At 36.2% G+C, this 24,572-nt stretch overlaps 1 protein-coding gene across 1 annotated transcript in view; it reads right to left on the reverse strand.

Annotated features, from left to right (window-relative positions):
• The window catches only part of LOC138715725 (protein sax-3-like), a 68,796-nt gene extending 44,803 nt beyond the window's left edge, over positions 1 to 23,993 (reverse strand). The window contains exons 1-4 of the mRNA XM_069848783.1: positions 23,861 to 23,993; positions 8,245 to 8,398; positions 5,488 to 5,618; positions 1,434 to 1,706 (exon numbers count right to left, since the gene is read on the reverse strand). Coding sequence (XP_069704884.1) covers positions 1,434 to 1,706; positions 5,488 to 5,618; positions 8,245 to 8,398; positions 23,861 to 23,993 — 691 coding nt within the window. The remainder of the gene's footprint in view (positions 1 to 1,433; positions 1,707 to 5,487; positions 5,619 to 8,244; positions 8,399 to 23,860) is intronic.
• Between the last annotated feature and the right edge of the window lie 579 nt (positions 23,994 to 24,572).

The raw sequence follows: 24,572 nt of genomic DNA on the forward strand, positions 1-24,572 counted from the left end.
ATTTTATATTGGTCATTCAAACATTTACCATTCTATAGGAGTTTTGAAAGAAATACATAAAGCGAAACATACTTAAAACGACGTACAATATTCAGTGCCATTTACACACGCGAGGAGGGAAAAAGAAGCTTTAATGCGTAAAAACGTGACTGAATTGCAACAAGGTCATATAAGAAGATTGTATTTCATCCGGAATCTGTCATTTAGGTTTCAACCAATACGACTTTAGTTTTATGGTGAAAATGCAACTAATGAATTTTAATACATTTTATGGTGAAAAATGACACTACCAACATTGTATGGTGAAGATGCCACAAACAACATTTTTAACCTACCTGTAACTATACGAGGCGTTCAGAAGTCAACATGATTAACTCCTTTTCCGTAGGTTTTGAGATATTCAAGGTTAAAGTTAAACACACACTATTAATTCTGTGATGTAGTCGAGAAGAAAACTGCAGTCTGTGGACTTTTTACTGAACTATGGAGCAAATCACATTGACCACTGAAAATATGGTCAATTTAATACATTGCCAACTTATAAACTCTGAAATAACCAAAAGTGGAGTTAATCATGTTGGATTCTGAACGCCTCATATGACCCAAAAAATATAGGGACGCAACTGACGTATGTCCCAAAAATATAGGGATGCAACTGATGTATAAAACTGACCGCGGGCCGCAATCGCCTGTCCCCGGCGTTAAGCCTCCCTAGTACGTTAGATTCAAGTCAATATTCAGTGCGTCTCTGTTGTGCGCGTTTGTATTGCGATGTACAGTATAGAACAACGCATTTTCATATGCAAGACTTTCGTGAAATATACGTGGAGAACATGTTGCCGTAAATTCAGACGTTTCCCCGATGGTCCTGTGCCAAATTAGAAAACAATATACAGACTCGTAAAGAAATTTAACGAGACAGGCTTGGTTCAAAATAAGAAGCGTCGTGTGAATAAATGGTTCTTAACTGAGGAACATTAGATGAAATAGGTTTTCGATTAGAACGAAGCCTTCAGAAGTCTTTGCGCAGATTAGCCCAATAAAAATATACAAATCTGGCTTTCAGGTAGTAGCTCCCTGTAAAGCAGGTTTGAATAATTTCAAGGAAAAATTGTTCCGGGTATCGATGCCGGGACCCTTCGCTAGCGCGCGAACGCTCTACCGACTGAGCTACCCCAGGAACTATACACGACACGACACCGAAGAGTCCCGGGATCGATACCCGGCTCCGGAACAATTTTTCCTTGAAATTATCCAATAAAAATAGTTCCTTTTTACCATTTTAACGTCTGATCACTTTTGGACTAACTTGAGAATTATCAAAAATTCAAGCTGAAAGCTCCTTTTGGTTCTTAAAATACGGAAATGTCCGAAAAATGAGAGATTATAGTAACCAAAATTAAATCAATTTGGAAGGAAGTGTTTATACTTACAGTGGACGGTAAGTGTGGCTGAGGCAGTAACAGTGCCCACCGCATTGTCTGCCTCGCAGCTGTATTCTCCTTCGTCTTCCAGGATGACAGCTTCCACGCGAAGACTTCGATCCTCGAGAATGTGGACTCTGCCCAGGGGCATGTTACCGCCGCCAGCTGTCCGCCTCCAGAGCACATCAGGGACTGGATCACCCCCTACACGGCACTGGAACTCCACACTACCGCCAGCCAGCGTCACCGCATCTTGCGGACCTCTTATAAGGAACGGTTTCACTGTAAACACATCATAATTATCTGCGTTTATATGGGAAACTATTAAATTAAAATATTTAAAGGAAATAAGACTACAAGAATATAGAAAAAACAATCATATCAGAGCTAAAGTGGCGGAGAAAAATTGTTTATTAGAACCATCGATGTGTATAACTAAGCTGGATTGCTTGCCGTGTATTCGGAATGCGAGGTGTTGTCTGCAGTGGTCTGCCATGTTGGTGGATGTGTAAACATGGGAATGCGATTGTATACTATATGGTAATATAAATCAAAGACTCTCTGTAGGTCTACACATTGCGCCAAATATGGGCATAATAACAATAGCGAACTTGCAACAAGTGGATTAGATCGTATTCCATATTCTAATGCAAATATAAAATACCCCTTTATGTAAAATTTTCCAGAATTGCTTTTCCGAAAAAAAAAAAAAAAAAAATCCCACTCTTCAAAAGCCTGGAGTCAAAAAGGACCCGGAACCCCCGGATTTATTGTATAGTTTAAAATATCACTAAAGCCCCTATATACCTACTATTAAATAAGTAATTTATATTACTTACTGGCTTTTAAGGAATCCGGAGGTTCATTGCCGCCCTCACATAAGCCCGCCATTGGTCCCTATCCTGAACAAGATTAATCCATTCTCTATCATCATATCCCACCTCCCTCAAATCCATTTTAATATTATCTTCCCATCTACGTCTCGGCCTCCCTAAAGGTCTTTTTCCCTCCGGCCTCCCAGCTAACACTCTATATGCATTTCTGGATTCGCCCATACGTGCTACATGCCCTGCCCGTCTCAAACGTCTGGATTTAATGTTCCTAATTATGTCAGGTGAAGAACACAATGTGTAACTTTCTCCATTCTCCTGTAACTTCATCCCTCTTAGCCCCAAATATTTTCCTAAGCACCGTATTCTCAAACACAATTAACCTATGTTCCTCTCTCAAAGTGAGAGTTCAAGTTTCACAACCATAAAGAACAACCGGTAATATAACTGTTTTATAAATTCTAACTTTCAGATTTTTTGACAACAGACTGGATGATAAAAGCTTCTCAACCGAATAATAACAGTCATTTCCCATAATTATTCTGTGTTTAATTTCCTCACGAGTATCATTTATATTTGTTACTGTTGCTCCAAGATATTTGAACTTCTCCACCTCTTCAAAAGATAAATTTACAATTTTTATATTTCCATTTCGTACAATATTCTGGTCACGAGACATAATCATATACTTCGTCTTTTCGGTAATTTATATTTGATAACACTAGTTCATTCATCCTTATAAGACATTACACTTCATTACACTTTTCCTTCCTTGTATGATTAATTCCACGACCCAAATAAACTGTTCTAATCTGTCCCCAGATTTAGCCGATAGAACAGGCAGTGCTACAACCATAAATCTTCCATTCAAGTATTTTGCAGGGTATTTGTGTGGTTGGGGTTAAAGAGAACTGCTAAATAAATGTTCTAGGTTTATTTCACACACCATTGTAAAAAGTGATTACGACAGTTGTTGTTGTTTAGTCAACTGTCCGAAGACAGGTCTGAACCTCACAAGTGACATCAAGAAGGCACCACTTATGCGGCAACTAGACCAGGAGATGATGGGGTAGGGTGGCTAGTTCCTTTTCTTCTCCATTGCATACATCGCCGACTAACTACATATTACACTAATCAGACTTCAGATGCATACAAAGAATTATCAGGCAGTATATCTCATTTGACGATACGACAGAGGGAGATTTGTTTGTACACACTGTCGTTCAACGACAGGAGAAGATTTTATCAAACATCAGGTTGGAGCCATTTCTTCTTGTGAGCGAGGTCAGAATGTGACAGGAGTGTATGCCATGAATGCGAATGGTTTCTTTGTACCTCCTATTCTGATTTACGCTAGGAGAAAATTGACGGAGTCTATCACATTTGGAGCGTCTCCTAACACCATCTTCCGCTGTCAGGATAAGGGGTGGATGGATTCTGACATATTTTGTGAGTGGATGATGCACTTCATTAGAGCTGTCAAACCCAGCCCTCAGGAGAAGGTACTGTTGATTTTAGATGGTCACAGTAGCCATATTCAATCGCTCAAAGCACATTTATGTCAGCTGCCACATCAACGAAGATGAGGGAACTTCCAGGGCAGCGGTTGAATGTCCAGCACATTGCCTCACTGAAGTGGCATTCCCCAGAGCAGGAAATATGCAGATTGCCATGACTGGCTTCAGGCACACTGGTCTTTGGTTTGTTGACCGAAATGTATTTTCAAAGGCTCATTTCGCGCCTTCTTTGGTGACCGATCGGCCTTTGAATGGTGAGCCATCAAGATCAGCATCTCGGGCAGCAGAAGAAGTTGAAGGAGCAACAGCAGCAGCAGAGAAAAAGTTGGGAAACAATGTGGAGCTACTTTCTGGCCACACAGAGTATGTGTCAGTAAAGGAAATAAGCCCTCTGCCTTCGTCTTCCAAATCTGGACGAGAAAATCCGAAACCAGATACACTGCATCTGGCGTGGTGCTGACCGCTACGCCACACAAGGATGCTCTGCAGCAACAATCGGATGGGAAGGCCGCAAAGGAGAGAAAATTATTTGATGTAAAAATTAAGGTGATATCCGAAACATGCTGTGTTATTTGTGGTGAAAGTGAGAACAAAAACTGGATTCAGATGGGCCCACGAAGAGTGTGCGACAATTACAGATGAACTATTTTATTACTGTTGTAGGTTGAAATTATTGCTTTATATACATTTTTGCTTGAATAAACAACGTTATAGGAGTTAAATGTGTTTAATATGCCTGGTCCAAGTTACACTATCCTCTGGTTCATATTACACGACCCTGGCTCAAATTACACGGCTTCGGAATTTTGATTACATTTTATTTTTGAAGTATCAGAAATAAAACTAGTGAAGTCTTACTCTACTTAGGGGTTCATTATGGCAAACTACCGTCATAAAAATTCAGAGAACTTTTTCTCAATATGATAAGTGAGTTATGGCATTCAAACTTAGGTGGTCCAATATACACGGACTTCCCCTACTGTGAAATCGGAGCAATCACTTTTGGACACGATGTATAATGGTGCCTTTAAAACTAGCAATTTTCATCAGTATGACGAGATAATAACGATTTACCATTAAACAGGAAGGAATTTTTCGGCCGTCTTGGCATATTTGAACACAATTCTGGTACTATCTGGGAATAAAATAGGAATAAATTTTTCGCGATAAACCGTATCAGAGATCGAACTCCAGATCCCTACTAATAAGGTGAATGGAAAATTTAACTATATGAGCCGTTCAGAGCAAAAGTAGTGTAAGTCAAAATTGGGTAATAGGGTTTAAAGTAAAACTACCGTAAAATACAGCGCAAAGTAGCAGTTAATATGTCCTTCGTGCTATCAACTGACTACCAACAGTTTAAACAAATTGAATATTAATTGCTACTTTGAGCTGTATTTTACAGAATGTTTACTTTAACCCTCATTACCCATTTCTGACTTACATCACTTCTGCTCTGAACGATCCATATGTTAAATGGATTGAATTCTTATTAAAATTCTGTAAGGATCTACTGTTACTACCCGAAACTGAATTTTCTTCCTTCAAATTAATTTTGTATTTAATTCAAAGATCTGCAGTAGTCCTGGGGACAGATGGTTACGCTGTCTTGTTACCTCAACAGACTGTAGTAAAGCTGCTGATAATAATACATCGGAGTTGGTTATTCACAAATTAATTAGATTCGTATTGTATGAGTTTGAATAGGATACTCACCATGTACTTTGAGCTGTGCAATTGCTGATTCCCGGACACCCACAGTGTTCTTGGCAACGCACTGGTATCGACCATCATCACTTTGACGGACATCTTGAATGGCTAGGTTTCCTCCGTCAACTAGACGAATTCTGGAATATGTACAGCAATATGAGAACTTCGTCTTGTTTTGAAGATAAATATAACAAACCGCTCAAGGCGTAAGCCAAACTAATATCAAACAACGTAAAAGAATAATTACTCTATATAATAGATACTTAGAAATAAAACATAATAAGAGAAAATACATTACATTCATACTGAATACAAATATCCAACAGTGTATTATATAATAAATATTTGGAGTTGAATAAAACTTGAGCAAATATACCTATTGAATGAATTTTGAAAGCAACTATCCAATAGTGAAATGTTAATTAAGTAGGCCTATCTAGAATTAAATAACAAAATAAAAGCAAATGTAGGCCTACATTGTTTGTATTTTTATGTGTGCTATATGGTAGGATGAAAGAGAAGGCCTTATGGCCTTAATCCTGTCAGAGTAATTAAATAAATATCATTATTAATATTATTACATTTGAATTTCAACTCCCTTTATAGAGAACAGGAGACTACGAAACATTTAATTATAAAGTAGAATGAAGAATTACTTATTTAACTATTCCTTTTTAGTCAGTTATTTAACGACGTTGTGTCAACTACTGGGATATTTAGCGTCGATGGGATTGGTGACAGCTAAATGGTATTTGGCGAGATGTGGTCGATTCGCCATTGTGATTACCTGATATTCGCCTGACAGTTGGGAATGCCTCGAAAAAAACTCAATCAGGTATTCAGTCTAAGTGGGATTGGAACCTACACTCGAATAATAGTCTTGGAGCAGTAGGCAAACGCGTACCGCTTGAGCGATATCCGATGGTTTATTAATGTTATATCACCACTTTTAGGCAATCGTATTCTTATCTTTGAGTTCCTTTTCACGCGAAATAACTTTGTTTAATAAAAACCACTGGTTTTATATTTCTAGACGAAAAATAAACGATGAATGAATAAATAAATAAGTAGATAGATAGATAGATAGATAGATAGATAGATAGACAGATAAATATATGGATATATAGATAGATAGATAGATAGATAGATAGATAGATAGATAGATAGATAGATAGATAGATAGATAGATAGATAGATAGATAGATAGATAGATAGATAGATAGATAGATAGATAGATAGATAGATTGATAAATAAAAAATAAATAACAAATTCAGGAACATCCATATGAACGAAGCTCGTAATGGATGTACTTCCATCTACATAAAAGAAATACAAAAGTTAATATACAAAAACATACGAAAACCAGAAAACAAAAACAAAAGAGAAAATAAGAACATAAAAACTTTATACATAGAATCAATTTAAATATAATTTGTAAGTGAATGTGTATTTTTTAAATTGAATTTAGTGACAAAAAACGTTGAAAATTCAGGGTGAATTTTGATTATTGGGTATAATCTGGGTCCTAAACTAATAGGCCTACTGTATTTCCGACCTACCGTTTTGAAAAATGTTAGCTCTCTTAAAGGTAAAGTAACGTTTTGTCTAGTATTGTAAACATAAGTAAATGGTACATAAACTTTACGTTTTTTAAATAATATTTCAATAATGTATATTTGTATAATTTTTCAATCATAAAAATTTTAAATTCAGAAGATATAAGTTTGGATGGTAAATAGATTTTTAGTATCCTTTTTCGTAAAAAAAATTGAGAGGATAGAAATAAATTTTTGACGTTCCACCCCACGCGATAACACCATATTAGATGCTGGGCTATGAAAGAGAGAAATTAACTACGTAAAATACTGATGGGTAAAATACGCTGAAGAATGACAAATTGATCAAATGTTTTACGTAATCTGCTGCAAAGGTAAGAAATATGAGAATACATTTCAGATTATGTTCAGCAGACCAATAATGATTCCCAGATATTTCACAACTGTAGCTTCTTCTTTGAAAGGGAGACATTTAAAATTAAAAAGAAAAAGAACTACAACTGTGTATTGCTAACATTAAATTACTACGAAGATTAAAGATATCCAGTAGATGTTAAAGAGAAAGGAATTAATGTTGCTCTTTTAATATTTAAGAAAAGAAGATTAAAATGCCCATATATTTAATTTACTTTTGTTGTACACAGACCTAATAGTATTATTTTTCTCATTTTTTTTATCGTCCATTATGTTCTGATATCGGAAAAGTGGTACAGCCTACTTTAAGGAGTATAAGCGTAAGTGAAGAAACAAAGTTAAAAAAAGCTTTTATTTGGGCGTTAAAAATAACAAGCAATGTCTTCATATGCTTCATAAAATAAAGTCCAAACAATTTTTATTAAATTCTGAAAACTTGAGTTCTTTAGAATAAGGGCACTTTTAATGATATGTGATTCAATTATCATTAACTCTCTTCTTCTTTTCCTCTTAGCGGAGTAGCCAGCGGCAAAACGGTAGAGAGCACTTTTATGGCCATTAAAGAGATTTTAAAAATCTTCTTTTAATGATGTGAAGAACATAGACTATCAAAGTGAACCGCGTGGTTAATTCCACTGTTGCTCAAGGATAATTAAAACAATAACCACAATTTTACATGCCGGGGCAGAACCCCTTTACCTGTATCAGAAGCAAAATGGCTGTCTCCTCTCTTACAATAATTAAGTTACGAAGCATTGAGCCGTGAGAACAAACAGCGAGTTTGCTAATTACCTTTTCGTGATGTCGAGATCAATGGTCTGCCCGTTTTTGCGCCAAAAGACGACAGGCTCGGGGTGTCCCCGCGGAGGCCCGCACTCCAGCAGCGCCGTCTCCCCCTGCGCCACCCTCGTGTTCTTCGGCTCAGCACGGAAGTCATCCCGCAGAACTGAAAAACAAACATGGAGAGGATCATGTTATGTTTGGAGTAGTGCTTACACGTCGCCCGCAATTAATACATGTTACAAATAATAAGACGTTAAATACAGGAGATCAAACGAGCGTGGTAACAAGATAATGCGCTCTGTGTACACAGACACATTATGGAGATGGATGGGCGGCCGTTTCCACCGCGAACAAATGTTTGTCTTGCGAAGAGCTTTGCACACACGAGAAAAAAGTCATAGCCCACAGATGTTTGTAGGAAATAACACACCTGCTATAAATTAATGGGCGATTAATTAATGACAAGCTTAGAAAGATGAATATATAACGTCCCTGTAGGCGTTCTAGAACCCGGGTTTATTAAATGTGACGTGCAGTGTGAAAGTTTTAAAATTGCTGCAAGTTTCACACACAGTAACCACTTACGCTTTTCAAAAAAATCTACTATCTATTTAGATGTGAATTTCTGTTAATTTTAGAACAGATGTTGACGAAATTTATTGTATATGTTTTTGTTAGAATTTTAAGCTTTATACGCCATAGTGAGCCTATATAGACTACTTACAGCGGAAGCTCTTAAGTTCGACAGAAATCAAGTTCGACATCCTATAGTTCGACTGCTTACGTAGGAGAATTAGACACGCCCTTATACGGGTACTAAGAAATGGGTTTGCCATTTGAATGGGAGCTGGTTCTGTGTCTTGTAGTGATACTTTTGTTAAAGGAAAACAGAATATTTTATTGATTAGGCATCCATATTGATCATTGATTCTAAATTAATGAACTCTTCTTTTTCTATTTGAGAACTGTGCCGTTTGTGAGACGGAAATGTCGAAACCCACTGTGGTACTAGAAGCGCATACACAAGTCTCGGGGCGGGCAGGAAATGCAAGTACAGTACTGTATTCGTTGATGGATAACCAATAAGAATTTGTATTCATTTCACCTGCCACATCCACTTCCCTTATTGGACTGAACTTTCAATTCTGTTCTGTCGAACTTAGGAGAGTCCACTGTACTTTCAAACGGCTTTTAGAAAACCCGGAGGTTCATTGCCGCTTTCACATAAGCCCGCTATCGGTCCCTATCCTGAGCAAGATTAATCCAGTCCCTAGCATCACGTATCACTTCACTGTCGTTTACTCATTAAACGTTTATTTGCAGTAAGTTCTACGATTGCTGTGACACGGTCTCTATACCTCCTATACCTCCTTTCTCCTTGTCTGTCTGACCGAGGGGGTTGTTTTTTACAAGGAAAAGTTCAATGACATCATAAGAGACATGCTGTGTATTTGCTCTGTATTGTCAATGAAGAGTACCGGGAAAAACCAATCAAAGTCACAATGTTCTTAAGGGTGATGTCATCTTCTAATTCAGTATATTACTGCAAAATTTATTGCTGTTCCTAATGAAAATGTAGGAAAGGATGACTGTATCCATGGTGATAATTCTCCTTTACCAGTTTTGATGAGAAAACACTAAAGTTTGCAGTAATACACAGAATTAGATGATGACATTACCCTGAAAAGAATTGTGACTTTGTTTTTATCCCGTACTCTTCAAATGTAGGTACTCCTTACGTAAATTACGGTTTTGTTCAAATTAAAAACTTGGAAGTCTCACGACAACATTAGATTTAAAGAAAATGATGTGAAGCGAAACGTAATCAGTTTATTATGAACTATTAGGCCTAGTAAATGTAAACTCAGTTACGTTACCGGTAGGCTACATATTATCAAGTAGTAACGCTTCAAATGCCTAATATAATTTTTTATTGTATAGAAAATGGTTTTGACAAATTTAATTTAATTTATAGTGGGAATCACCTCTTAAGCTATGGGTAACTCTATCTCTTCCAATCTGTATAAATTATATACTTAACGTGATAAGAGTACACACACATATATTTAATATAAGTACATTATTTGGATGCAACAAATTTTTACTTTGTTTAATGTACGCTAGTCCTTAATCCGAGATTTCATAACGTAAAGTATAGGCTTACTGTATCTCCTAATTACATTAGTTAACCAATACATATAATTGAATCCATTAACGTTATTTGTATGATGATTATACCAGTACATTAATGTTCGGAAACAGGATTTCCTGCTCGTAGTGATAATGGCGATGATAATAATAATAATAATAATAATAATAATAATAATAATAATAATAATGGCTACCGGGTAGCTCAGTTAGTAGAGCAGATGGCTACGGACTGGAAGGTCCGGAGTTCGATCCCGGGTAATGATGGGATTTTTTCGTTGTCAAACTTCCAGAACGGTCCCGAGGTTCACTCAGCCTCGTATAAAATTGAGTACCGGGTCTTTACCAGGGGGTAAAAGGCGGTCAGAGCGTGATGCCGACCACACCGCCTCATTCTAGTGCCGAGGTCTACGAACCATGGGACTCTACCTCCATGCTCCCTCAATTGCCTTCCTGGCATGTGAAGGGGATACCTTTAATAATAATAATAATAATAATAATAATAATAATAATAATAATAATAATAATAATAATAATCTATCGGCGTGGTTCAGGCTGTAGCGCGTTTGCCTGCCGATCCGGAGTTGCGTTCGGCCGTGGGTTCGATTTCCGCTTGAGCTGATTGCCTGGTTGGATTTTTCCGAGGTTTCCCCAACCGTAAGGCTAATGTTAGGTAATGTATCGCGAATCCTCAGCCTCATCTCGCAAAATATCTCGCCAGTCGCCATCACCAATTCCATCGACGCTAAATAACCCTGTAGTTGATACAGCGTCGTTAAATACCCACGGTAAAGTAATAATAATAATAATAATAATAATAATAATAATAATACCTTCAAGGACTGCACCTTTTGACGCGTTTGGTCCTCTTATTGTGGAGATTATGAACAAATATTAAACATCCTTACGCACACATAGACTCTGGCGATGTCATTTCGGCGCATGGACAATTTAATCACGAGATGAGCGTTTATCTGCTGATATGGAGCTCGCTCGGGCGTGGGTTCGATTCCCGCTTGGATTGATTGCCTGGTTGGAAATTTTCCGAGGTTTTCCCCAACTTCAAGGAGAATGACAGGTAATCTATGGCAAATTCTCGATTTCATCTCGCCAAATACCATCTCACTATAATCAATTCCATCAACGCTGAATAATAATAATAATAATAATAATAATAATAATAATAATAATAATAATACCTTCAAGGACTGCACCTTTTGACGCGTTTGGTCCTCTTATTGTGGAGATTATGAACAAATATTAAACATCCTTACGCACACATAGACTCTGGCGATGTCATTTCGGCGCATGGACAATTTAATCACGAGATGAGCGTTTATCTGCTGATATGGAGCTCGCTCGGGCGTGGGTTCGATTCCCGCTTGGATTGATTGCCTGGTTGGAAATTTTCCGAGGTTTTCCCCAACTTCAAGGCGAATGACAGGTAATCTATGGCAAATTCTCGATTTCATCTCGCCAAATACCATCTCACTATAATCAATTCCATCAACGCTGAATAATAATAATAATAATAATAATAATAATAATAATGATAAATTGGAATAACGCATTTTGAACTGACTAGAACGGAGGGAATGGTGAAAAGAGACGAACCTTACTGCGCTGGTGGTCTGGGCACAATGCTGGTACATGTTATACAGTACATGGTTTTATTCATACATAATAAAACTTGTGATCCTGCGAACAAAGGAATGTGGACTTTCGTGTACAGTGACGTTGAATGGGAGTAAGTAAAATACGTGTAGACTAACAAGAGTGCTGAATGAAGCGGGCGCTTGTGTCAACATTAACGAGGGCATTTGAGCGTTCAGGGGAACCGGAGTGAGATGTTTGTTGTGGTATATGGGTGAAGAATGACGTCAGGGCTAAGAAATAAGACATGAAAACAAATGTGTGTGAAAAATGCCAGAAGGGACACAACTGAAAGAGAGAGGGACAAAAAAACTGTAGCGAAGAAGAAAGCATGATAAGAGAGAAGAGAATGGATGACAGGAATAAATTGCAGGTGTCCTTAGTTGAAACGAGTTCATCGGGATAGGAAGGAGGAAAAAAGTGTTGGATATGGCAACTCAGAAGGTTAGCCAGTATCTACATCATTGAATTCTTTCTATCGCTATATACAGGAAGATGTAGTGTGGGATTCCTTCCAGCTCTTCAACCTTTCACGTTATTTCTGAGCAGCACGCGAGAAACACGACGCAGCGGCTTTGACGTTGATGTAACTGCTTCTCGTACTGCCCTACTTCCGTCGCAACTTCACGTCTTGAGCAGAATATTGAGCAGGGTGACGCATCGAGCCAGAGATGAAAGTGTGAACGCAGTCTGCAGTGAACGGGGGTCAGATGAGATAATTTTACTTTCTCATTATACCATGTATTGCTATACCTACCATAAAATATCGACATAAAGACTTTTATGAAGATACACATTTTACAGCATCCTTGATATTGGAAAAATGTTTGCTTGGCTGCCTTCTCTGTACCCCTTACCACCTGTGTAAAGTCTTTTTAACTTTGTTGTTATGGAAAATATAAAGAAGAAAGTGAGGATTTGAGGGAATCCGTATGATTACGTGTTAATGTCTACACAGGAATTAGAATAAATATATAAAATTTGCTGTAAATTTAAATGCGTCTAATGAAGGGAATGAAAGTCAACCCTCTAATAATAATAATAATAATAATAATAATAATAATAATAATAATAATAATAATACTTACTTACTTACAAATGGCTTTTAAGGAACCCGCAAGTTCATTGCCGCCCTTACACAAGCCCGCCATTGGTCCCTATCCTGTGCAAGATTAATCCACTCTCCATCATTATATCCCACATCCTTCAAATCCATTTTAATATTATCCTCCCATCTACGTCTCGGCCTCCCCAAAGGTCTTTTTCCCTCCGGTCTCCCAACTAACACTCTATATGCATTTCTGGATTCGCCCATACGTGCTACATGTCCTGTCCATCTCAAACGTCTGGATTTAATGTTCCTAATTATGTCAGGTGAAGAATACATTGCGTGCAGTTCTGCGTTGTGTAACTTTCTCCATTCTCCTATTACTTCATCCCACTTGGTCCCAAATATTTTCCTAAGAAACTTACTCTCAAACACACTTAACCTCTGTTCCTCTCTCAAAGTGAGAGTTCAAGTTTCACAACCATACAGAATAACCAGTAATATAACTGTTTTATAAATTCTAACTTTCAGATTTTTTGACAGACTAGATGACAAAAGCTTCTCAACCGAATAATAACACGCATTTTCCATATTTATTCTGCGTTTAATTTCCTCCCGAGTGTCATTCATATTTGTTACTGTTGCTCCAAGATATTTGAATTTTTCCACCTCTTCAAAGGATAAATCTCCAATTTTTATATTTCCATTTCGTACAATATTCTGGTCACGAGACATAATCATATACTTCGTCTTTTCGGGAGTTACTTCCAAATCTATCGCTTTACTTGCTTCAAGTAAATTTTCCGTGTTTTCCCTAATAGTTTGTGGATTTTCTCCTAACATATTCACATCATCCGCATAGACAAGAAACTGATTTAACCCGTTCAATTCCAAACCCTGTCTGTTATCCTGAACTTTCCTAATGGCATATTCTAGAGCGAAGTTAAAAAATAAAGGTGATAGTGCATCTTCTTGCTTTAGTCCACAGTGAATTGAAAAAGCATTAGATAGAAACTGGCCTATACGAACTTTGCTGTAAGTTTCACCGAGGCACATTGTAATTAATCGAACTAGTTTCTTGGGAATACCAAATTCAATAAGAATATTATATAAAACTTCTCTATTAACCGAGTCATATGCCTTTTTGAAATCTATGAATAACTGATGTACTGTATTCTTATACTCCCATTTTTTCTCCAATATCTGTCGAATACAAAAAATTTGATCAATAGTCGATCTATTAAACCTAAAACCGCACTGATGATCCCCAATAATTTCAACTACGTACAAAGTTAATCTTCTCAATAATAATAATAATAATAATAATAATAATAATAATAATAATAATAATAATAATAATAACTACACCGCTCTGGAGGAACTGTTAGCATGTCTGACCGTGAAACGAGCGAGCTCGGGTTCAATTCCTGGTTGGGACAAGTTACCTGATTGAGGTTTTTTTCCGGAAGAGCAAGTGCTGGGTAACTTTTGACGCTGGACCCTGGACTCATTTCGCTGGGATTATCACCTTCATTTCACTCGGACGCTAGATAACCATCACAGTTGATAAATCTTTATAAAATAAACTAATTAAAATCATAAACAATCTAGCTCTTTCAATACTGAGTAAGTGAAACAAAGCGAAACATTATTACTTGAAATACTACCCTCAGCGTTTTGTCAAAAACGAGTTTAATCACATACTTCGGCATCGAACCGATCCAAATGTCAAATAATGACTACAACTAGATCTTTCAATAAAAAAATATGGAAGTGAAACAGAGGTAAAGAGAATTACTTGAAGAAATCCTACCCACAGTGTTTCGTCCAACACGAATTTAATAAGACATACTGAGAATCGAACAGAACCTAACAGAACCGATATCCCGTTATTAAGATGTCGTCAAATAACAACTACAACTGAGTTTTCTATTAATAGTCAGTAAGACTGAAAGAAAAAACAGATAATCAGAAAAATCGCGTCTTTTTCACTACGAATTTAATGAGAAAATCTAGGATTGGAACCTATAGGCCTACCTCTGAAGTAAAATTCTAGCAGATGAGGAAACTGAAGAACTTGAATTAATCTTGTTGATGGCGACACATACGGCATTTAGTAAGACTATTTCGTTTATATGTCTTCATTCCAGTTGCAGAAGACACAGCCCTGCAGTATATATTAACTACACCCCAACTCTGGCTACTAGCAACATGCATCTATAATGAACACCGATCAAAATACCCCTCATTTCTCGTGAAAAACAACAACTGAATATACTACAGTGGACTATAGTGGACTTTATGTTGTCAGCAAACAGCTGGATACATTCAGAAGATTGATTGATTCCATTTTCTGCTAATGAAATGTAATGATATTTTGAATCCCAACCAATCACAGTCGTATATCGCGATAATTTCTGCAGCTCGATTTATCATTATCAATTTATCGCATGGTCGTTCTTTTGTTTAGTCGGTGTTGCAACTGTTTTCACGCAAATCGATGACAATTACAATTATTAAAATTTTGTGAACGAATTTTAGGGATATATTATTTAGATTTTTATTTTATTCATGTTTCGCTCGTGGATTTATCGGCAAATCTCAGATCTCTTGTGACATTAATAGGTATAGAATATAGATAAACTACGATTTGAACAGATATTTCTTTAAAAGACACTGCCAGACAACTGAACTACACTAGACAACTATGATAATACGAGAAAAAAAATTCACTGAGAAAGAAACGATATTAACCAGAAAGTTTGTACGGATTTATTAAGTATGATCTTAATTGAGATCTCTCTAGTTTACGTATTTTGTGAAGAAACAAGGCAGGAAAAAGTTTCTGAGGTTATTCCCAACAGATTTCAAACTACCAGATTAGCTGGAACAAGCTCAAACGACGATAAATCAAAGCCAAAAACGTCTTTTATCTGACCTCGAGACTTGCTCCCGCAGTTGACTGGCATTAGAAGAAAGGAGAGATGAGACAAAACAAGTGCATGTTTTGTGAGGCAGAAAAGGGAGGCTTGTAATCTCACATGGAGACGGCATCAATCTCGTAATGGACAAGCAGCCAGACATGAGTAAATAAAGAAGAAACAAGCAAGAGGGGCGGGGCTCGCAACGAAAAAGCTGGGAGGGGGCGTTGAAGATGAGGAACTGGAAGCATGTTTTCAGCTTGACCGCTAACAATAGCAACAACCAGAACACGTAAAACAAAGGACAAATGAAATAAATAAATAAATAAATAAATAAAACTATACCATCGACTCGACATAAACTCTTGTCCTCTTGTTTTCTTGCTGATGTTTCTACTTAATGTCAGGTCTTTTGTATGGCTTTTTCCTTACTTGAATTCTCATTGCGAGAAATGGATCTTCTAGTTAAAAAAAAAGTCTTATATAATCATGTAATTTGTTTTCCTAAATTTGTATCACAAGCACGTTCGCTTCTTCTAGTCTTCCCGTTCTTTATGTGAACAACGTTCATTTGTTGTTACAGATGTAGTTTTTTCACTGTTTATATTTCGAATCATTTTCATTTCTTTTGCTTAACGTTTAGCTCTCTACATATATTTATATAAAGTATATTATTATTATTATTATTATTATTATTATTATTATTATTATTATTATTATTACCGGACTATATTCGAAATGAAACCAAGTTCATTAGCATTCTTTACTTTTTTGTAACACTTGCCTCTCTAAAACTAGGTAGGCCTATATTTCCACCAATCACAAAATGTAATTGCAGCTATGTAATTGTAGGAGTTTCATCGTCAAAACAAAATTAATGGTTCACTGAACTTATAAAAATTTATATGGTTAAGTACTCTTTGTCCCTTGTGGCAGCTCACGAATAGTGAGAAGATTTCTAAATTAATTATCATTATTTCCCCATACATGTTAGGATACAATTAAATATGATACTTAATCACTCATTTAAAGTTTGTGTGACTGCAACCTGTGTATATATTTGTGTGGCTTTACTTTGTTTATAGTGTTTTTTTCTCTCTCTCTCTTTATTTTTTGTGTAGCTTTATTTTGTATATAGTGTTTTTTCCTCTGTTTTTCTATATTATTGTATTTGTATTCCTGGTGTTGTGGAAGAGAAGGCCTGATGGCCTTAACTACACCTGAATAAATAAATAAATAAATAAATAATAAATAAATACATATACCCAATTAAACCTGATGTATACTATAGTTATAATTTGAAATACAAGTTTATCAGCAAATATTTTATAACAAATGCTATAGTTACACATGTTTTAATACTAATATCATAATTAAATATATACATTTTCAAGAAATTATTGCAAATTGTGTTTTATGTAACGACACTCGCATCTGCCGAGGTTATATCAGTATCGTTGGTGTGCAAGAATTTTGTCCCGCAGGAGTTCTTTTACATACCAGTAAATCTACTGACAACCCCGTCGCATTTAAGCACACTTAAATGCCATCGACCTCGGACACAGAATGCCAGCACTCTACCGACTGCACCACCCAATTTAAATATTTATTTATTAGACAGCGAATTTTCATTAAAAATATTCACAGATTGGGTTATTCACGTCACGAAAGATAAAAAAAAACACTCAATTTGTTAATAAATACATAATATTAATTTCTAAACTTCATCACTATGGTACCACTGAAGTCGAGTTGTAACTGTCTAGAACAGAAGTCATCAGAACACTGCACTCTCGGACTAGCGTCTCTTAACCGCGGACAAGACACTGCCCTAGCGTACATTCGTGGTTGTTGGCGAATATGCTGTCTCTCTATTCCTTGTCCACAACGGAGCACATTCAAATAGTATTTGAGGAGCGTTTTTGCAAAAGTCGATAAATTCGATGTCCTATTGTGTATCGCATTATTATGAACTAAATGAATGGAAGTCAGCTGTATACTAATGTCCTAATCTTGACGCCTCTCCAACCTGTGTTATCCGTCCATACTACGGAACACAAAACCTTCTCGCGCTCGATCCAGGGTAATTGTACACTTCAGCAGTCGCGTTCCATCTGTAATAGTAGAAGACCGACGGCATTTCCCCTCTCATGTAGTAGCTATTAGGTTATGTCCATTTTCGGCTTTCCCTTTCAGAATTTTCCAATGTTCTTTCAATGAATCGGCGAAAATCGGACTGAAACAACTGCCAAACAGAGTTGGAGCTCACATAGGCACTATTTTCAGCCCCAAGTTCCCTTGCTAAACACGCGTTTTCGCGTACCATTTAAATGTTTATCTTCCCATTTTTTCCACTGACATTAGCGCTGACATTGGCATTTGTCTGTGCGAAACCTGTTTTCTGGCGAACGCTCTGTATATTGCAGGCAAATCAATGACATTGTTAAAATATAATGTAGCTATAGAAAAATGTAGGTCTACAAAAAATGAAGCTCAGGAATTTGAAAGGAAATGAATATGCTACATATATGTGCTGAATATTACAACCAAGCAATGAGAATTTAAATTATGATAATAAGTATAGAACAGTAATGTCACAAGGGCAATTTGGATTTAAAACTAAAAACAACGTGAATGTAGTGTGAATACATTTCTGCAAGTTTCAGTTCAACATTATGGAACAAAAATGATGATCTAAAACGTCGGAAACGTACTATTATGATCTACTATCGAATCTTGACAGATGTTGCAGCACGAAAGAAATTAATTCACTTTCTGTCAAATTCACAAGACCATCAATCACAAGGATGCTATTTTGTCTGTCAGTTTTTGTAAAGGAATCACTCTTAGCTTAAACTCCTGCGATATTATGTCTTTGAAGAATCTTTTATTACTTTTAATCTTATGTCCATTCATCTTACTACGGCACAGATGTTTTATAAGAAATAACAGTGAGAATATGGTTATGAAAGACAGTAAAGGATTCCAAACTTCATAAACGTATTTGAATGTAAATAATAATAATAATAATAATAATAATAATAATAATAATAATAATAATAATAATAATAATAATAATATTAATAATAATAATAACAACTTCCAAAAAGCATCAGTTCGAAACCACTCTTGAAAAACCGTACAAAAAATACTGTAAAAGGAGGCTTATATTAAAAAAACTGGCACTATGAAATGTAAAGGAAAACAAGCTTCACAAATAGGATAAAACTTACATTTGAATAGTCTTTCTACCAGGCTGGTGAAGCACACGTGCCCTGCGTCACTCTTATCATCAAGATTAAAAAAAATATAGTCTTCGATTTCCTCGATTTTCATTATCTTATTGGTTTACTATTTTCAGGTAGTATAGCTCATAGTTCATAGTAGATAATGTGTTTAATAAACTTTTCAAATAAGACAACACTCATGAGGCAACTAAGCCAGCAGAGAATGGACTAGTGTAGCCAGTTGTCACTACAAGAAAATGTGGTTTTACTTTGACGAAAGAGTTAAAATATGGCGTTTGGTATAACTTTTGACAAAAATTAACAGCAGCAATTGAGACCTAACATTCTAAATGTGCTAAGTGCCAAATACAACTTTCTGAGATATTGATGAAAAACACACTGCGAAATGCATGTTGAGATATCTACAACACCGTCTTTTGGAGCGCAAACGAGTCACCTACAGTTGAGCTACGAAAACGACAGTTTGTTATGATATTCTCATATGGATGTTCATCCCTTAGATTGAATAAAATGAAATTTGAATAAAGAAATGGCACTTAGCACATTTAGAATGATAGGTATTCTATTATTACTCTTGACATTTTAGCAGAATTTCACAGGTGCAGATCCAGCAGGGACAATGCGTATATTCCAATTTCTTAGTACTGCGATTTTATAAATGAAGTAAAATGGCAGTCCCAATTCGTAGAGTTGCAGGCTATTAAAAACAATCGTTTCTAAATTAAATGGATCAAGAAAAAATTACGGCAGTAACTGTCAAATACTACAGCAATTATTTAATTGAACTTCTATGATTATATGATACTTAATTGATTTCATGTGCCAATTTTATTTAGTTACCGTTATGCTGTTGAAGTTTCCTTGTGCATTGATCATCCAAGTGTGCTTGCATGCGAGAGGGTATACCTAGCTTCCACGTATTTTAGTAAAAAACGTTTTGGCTTGTAAGTTGGGAATAAAGCTTTCCTGCGTGTGGGCTCGTAATCTCAAATAGTTTTTGTGAATCTCTCTACTAGCCTTAAAAGTTTGTAACATGGTCACTGAAACACTGTCTACATACATACATACATACATACATACATACATACATACATACATACATACATACATACATGCATGCATACATACATATATACATGCATACTTGTATATACATACTCGTAGGTCTACATACATACATGCATACTTACATACTCGTACATAAATACATACATACTCGCAGGCCTACATACATGCATACTTACATATTCATTCATACATACATATTCGTATATCTACATACATGCATTACTTATATACATACATAAGTTACATACATACATACTCGTAGGCTTACATATATGCATACTTACAAACTCATACACATACATACATACTCGTAGGCCTACATACATGCGTACTTACAAACCCACATACATACATACATACATACATTTATTTATTTATTATTTTGCTAATAATTGAAATTAATAATTATACAATACAATTTGTCTTATGTCTACTATGCAATTATAGTATATAAATTTAAATTTACAATTTTTAAATTTTTATACATACATACATACGTACATACATACATACATACATACATACATACATACATACATACATACATACATACAGTGCATACTCATATATACATACATACTCGTAGGCCTACATACATGGTTTTCCCCAGCCGTGGGAGTGAAGCCGGATGGTCTATGGCGAGTCCTCGGTCTCACTTCATTTCACCCCTTTGGTCTGATTACCTGGTTGGGTTTTTTCGAGGTTTTCCCCAACCACAAGGAAAATGCCGGGTATTCTTTTGGCGAATCCTCGGGCCTCACTTCATCTCACTACAGCTCGCCAAAATATTGTAAAAAATTGTAGAAAATTGTAAAAACTGTAAAAATTGTAAAATATTGTAAAAATTGTAAAAGTTTGTAAAAATGTAACTGTTATATTGTACAATTTTGACATGTTCCACATCTTAAAGCTTCATTGCTCATGTAAGATCAATGGAATATAATAAATGAAATGAAAAAAAATGAAATGAAATGCATACTTACATACTCGTATACATACATATATACATAAATACATAACATACCAATTTTTAAACTCTGTGCCTACATTAGTGCAGTTATCTCAGTTTCATAAAGATTTCTGACATTATGTTGCCATACAATTGTCTGAAGACAATACGCCTTAAAAGAAACTAATACAATTTCAAATTTGATCCGGATGACAGATTTAACTAGGAGTTGTTATCCCTAAGTAATTTTATAAGTTATAAATTATAACCTATCGACAGCCACCAGTGCAGTTTTGTGATGCAAAGCTGCGCTCGGGTGTGAGTTCGAATCCCGCTTGGGTTGATTGCCTGGTTGAGTTCGGTCAGAAGATTTTCCAACAGTAAAGCGAATTTCACGTAATCCTTCCACGGCTAACCCCCCGACCGAGCTGCATGTCACCGATTCCACAAACGGTAGATAACAGCAAAGCTGATACAGCATCTTTAAATAATAGGTTAAGGTATAAAAATGTAGCAAGTATATTTGGGACTACGTATTAGCAAACAATGCTCAAATCAAATTCTCTGTTATTTCAGTGTGGAACCAGCTTGTGTGTGTACCTACCCATTGAATGACACCCGTACTTGAATATTCAAGAAAATCGATGCTTACACTGTCGTCACAATGAGAATATCGCCGTAACTGGGCACAATTGCAGAGCAAAGCTGTTATCCTCTTCTCCCACTGCGGTACCTGGGGGAAGGAACTGAAGATTGAAATGTTTTCAATAATATGAAGCCGACATCTGTGGCGGACAGAATGAGTTATGTCTCAGCGATGTACGCTTCTGTTACATCTTCTTCAAGACATCTCGCAGCGGGAGATTCCTACATTATTTCACATTTTTCTGGAAGCAGAGAATTGTCAGAACGTTGCATACATTTTCGACAGAATGAATAATTAACGTTTCCCAAATGGAGCGGCATTAATCTGTGTAAGTTGCTGCTCGCTGCATTCCTCATTAAAGTAACATTAAGCATCTCGGAAGGAAGCCATCCATTTTCTCAGGAATAAAAACTAACGTTTTACAGCGTTACAAAAAAAATTGCGAGAACAGAGAATAAAATTAATGCAGATACTCATGCGATACAACACATTTTTTTTGTCTCCACATTGAAAACAGAGCCTTAGACATTTCAGCTAACTCTCCGTCTTGGCATATTGCCTAAACAAGAATTTGCAGAGCCATTAGTTTTTCAGTACTGGACTGCATACAGCCAATTTAGGAATAGGGCCTCGTTCCTATGGAAACGATCAATTTGCTAGTCTTTTCTTTTCGTTCTACGTCGCCCATTTTCTTTTCTTGGATTTCTCATATAATCTTCTTTGTATCCCTTTAGATTTATGTTTCACAGTCTTTGTCATACGTTCGTTCGTATTTTCCTCTTTCATTTCCCAGTCTAGTCCGGCTGTTCTATATCTCATCATTTTTTTCCTAAGGGACAGAGGAGCAGGGTACACCGAGTACGTAATATCCGCTACATGGCCGAGGGGTTCTGTAATAGCCCGTCGAGTCGTCCTGAAGTGTACCTTCCGTGTGGCGCGCAAGTATGGACCAAGTGGATGTCACAGTTAAAAAAATTAAAACGATTGTACGTGAATTAATACTATACTGTAACACTGGTGTTGAAAGGCATTCATTACGCATTCGAGTGTAGGGTAAACATTGGTAATTTCGTGATAATTTCATGAAAACTAATTAAAAATTCAAATGTGTAAATATATCCTTATTCCGATTTTTTCATCTAAAAGACGATAACTTGCTGTACAAATCTGGAGACGTAAAAGATTGGATACGTTCTTGAATATGTGCCAAAAACCACTTTTACAACTTAAGCTGAAAGGTTGGTTATTTCGTGATAACCTTGGTAATTTCGTGATATTGCATTGATAATTTCGTGAGAGGTAGAAGAATTGTGGAAAAATTCATTAAAGTCAAATGAAATTCTCATTTATTGTTACAAGACTTCAAACATAATAATTCCGTCTAATATTCATAGCAAGAAAACATAGAAATACATATCAACACATAATAAGAATGAAATCAAAGTAAAAATTGAAATTGAAAAGGCATCTCCTTTGCCCTGAAAGGGTGAACACTTTTATTACGGACTTTCCTATAGCCTATATTACTAGGGTAACTCCAAAAGTAACACATAACGTTTGTTTAAAAATTATATTTTTATCCTACAGCTTTGCTATTTTCACAGAATGTAGATGCATCCTTAAGGAACAAAATGTCACTTTTCAACATAATCGCCGTCCTTTTCAACTACCTTACGTAACCTAGGAACGAGGGCCTGTAGACCAGCACGGTAAAAGTCTGCACCAACACGTCTGAGCCACTCTTTAGCAGCGTCATCTTCTAACCTCGTTCCGCGAAGGGATCCTTCAGTTTACCAAAGAGATGGTAATCGCACGGTGCCAGTTCAGGACTGTAAGGCGGATGTTTCAGTGTTGTCTATCCGAATTTTCTGATCTGGTCTGTGGTCTTGTGACTGACATATGGCTGTGTGTTGTCGTGCAATATCAGAACATCCTGCTTCTCACGATGTCGAACACGACTCAGTCTAACTTGAAGTTTCTTGAGAGTTGCAACATACCCGTCAGAATTAATGGTGGTTCCGTGTGCCATGATGTCCACAAGCAAGAGTCCTTCTGAATTGAAAAACACAGTATCCATAACGCTTCCTGCCGAAGGTGTACTTTTGAATTTCTATTTCTTTGGTGAATTTGCATGATGCCACTCCATTGTCTGCCTCTGTCTCCGGTCCAAAATGGTGGAGCCATGTTCCATCTTCTGTCACAATTCTTGCAAGTAAGTCATCTAGCACTTATCATTGACACTTAGCATGATAACAAATCAAACAGAAGCTACACTGAACCCATTGCTTCTCCGTTTTCTTTTTTGTTATCACATCTTGTCTTCAGATTTCTAAAATTCCTATTGTAATACATTTTATACTATTTTAAAAGTTGTAAAACTTAATGCTCAACAAAATTTCGCCTCAAACAGCTAAGATTTCTATCAGTAAATCTAAGCCTATATGGCGACTACAGATATATCTAAAATTCCAAAAACATTTCCTAAAATTTCATGAAGATACAATAAATCTTTGTACCAAATATCATATGCTTACCTTTAGTAATAAGCCTGTAATGTAATTACAAACATCCACAAAATTTGTATGCCTGAGACGTCGAGCAAACTTGCTCTCTCCAAACATAAAAGCTCACTAAAGTAACTACAATAGCCACACAA

Source organism: Periplaneta americana, chromosome 15, assembly GCF_040183065.1.
Source record: "Periplaneta americana isolate PAMFEO1 chromosome 15, P.americana_PAMFEO1_priV1, whole genome shotgun sequence".
In the NCBI taxonomy this organism is placed as follows: domain Eukaryota; kingdom Metazoa; phylum Arthropoda; class Insecta; order Blattodea; family Blattidae; genus Periplaneta; species Periplaneta americana.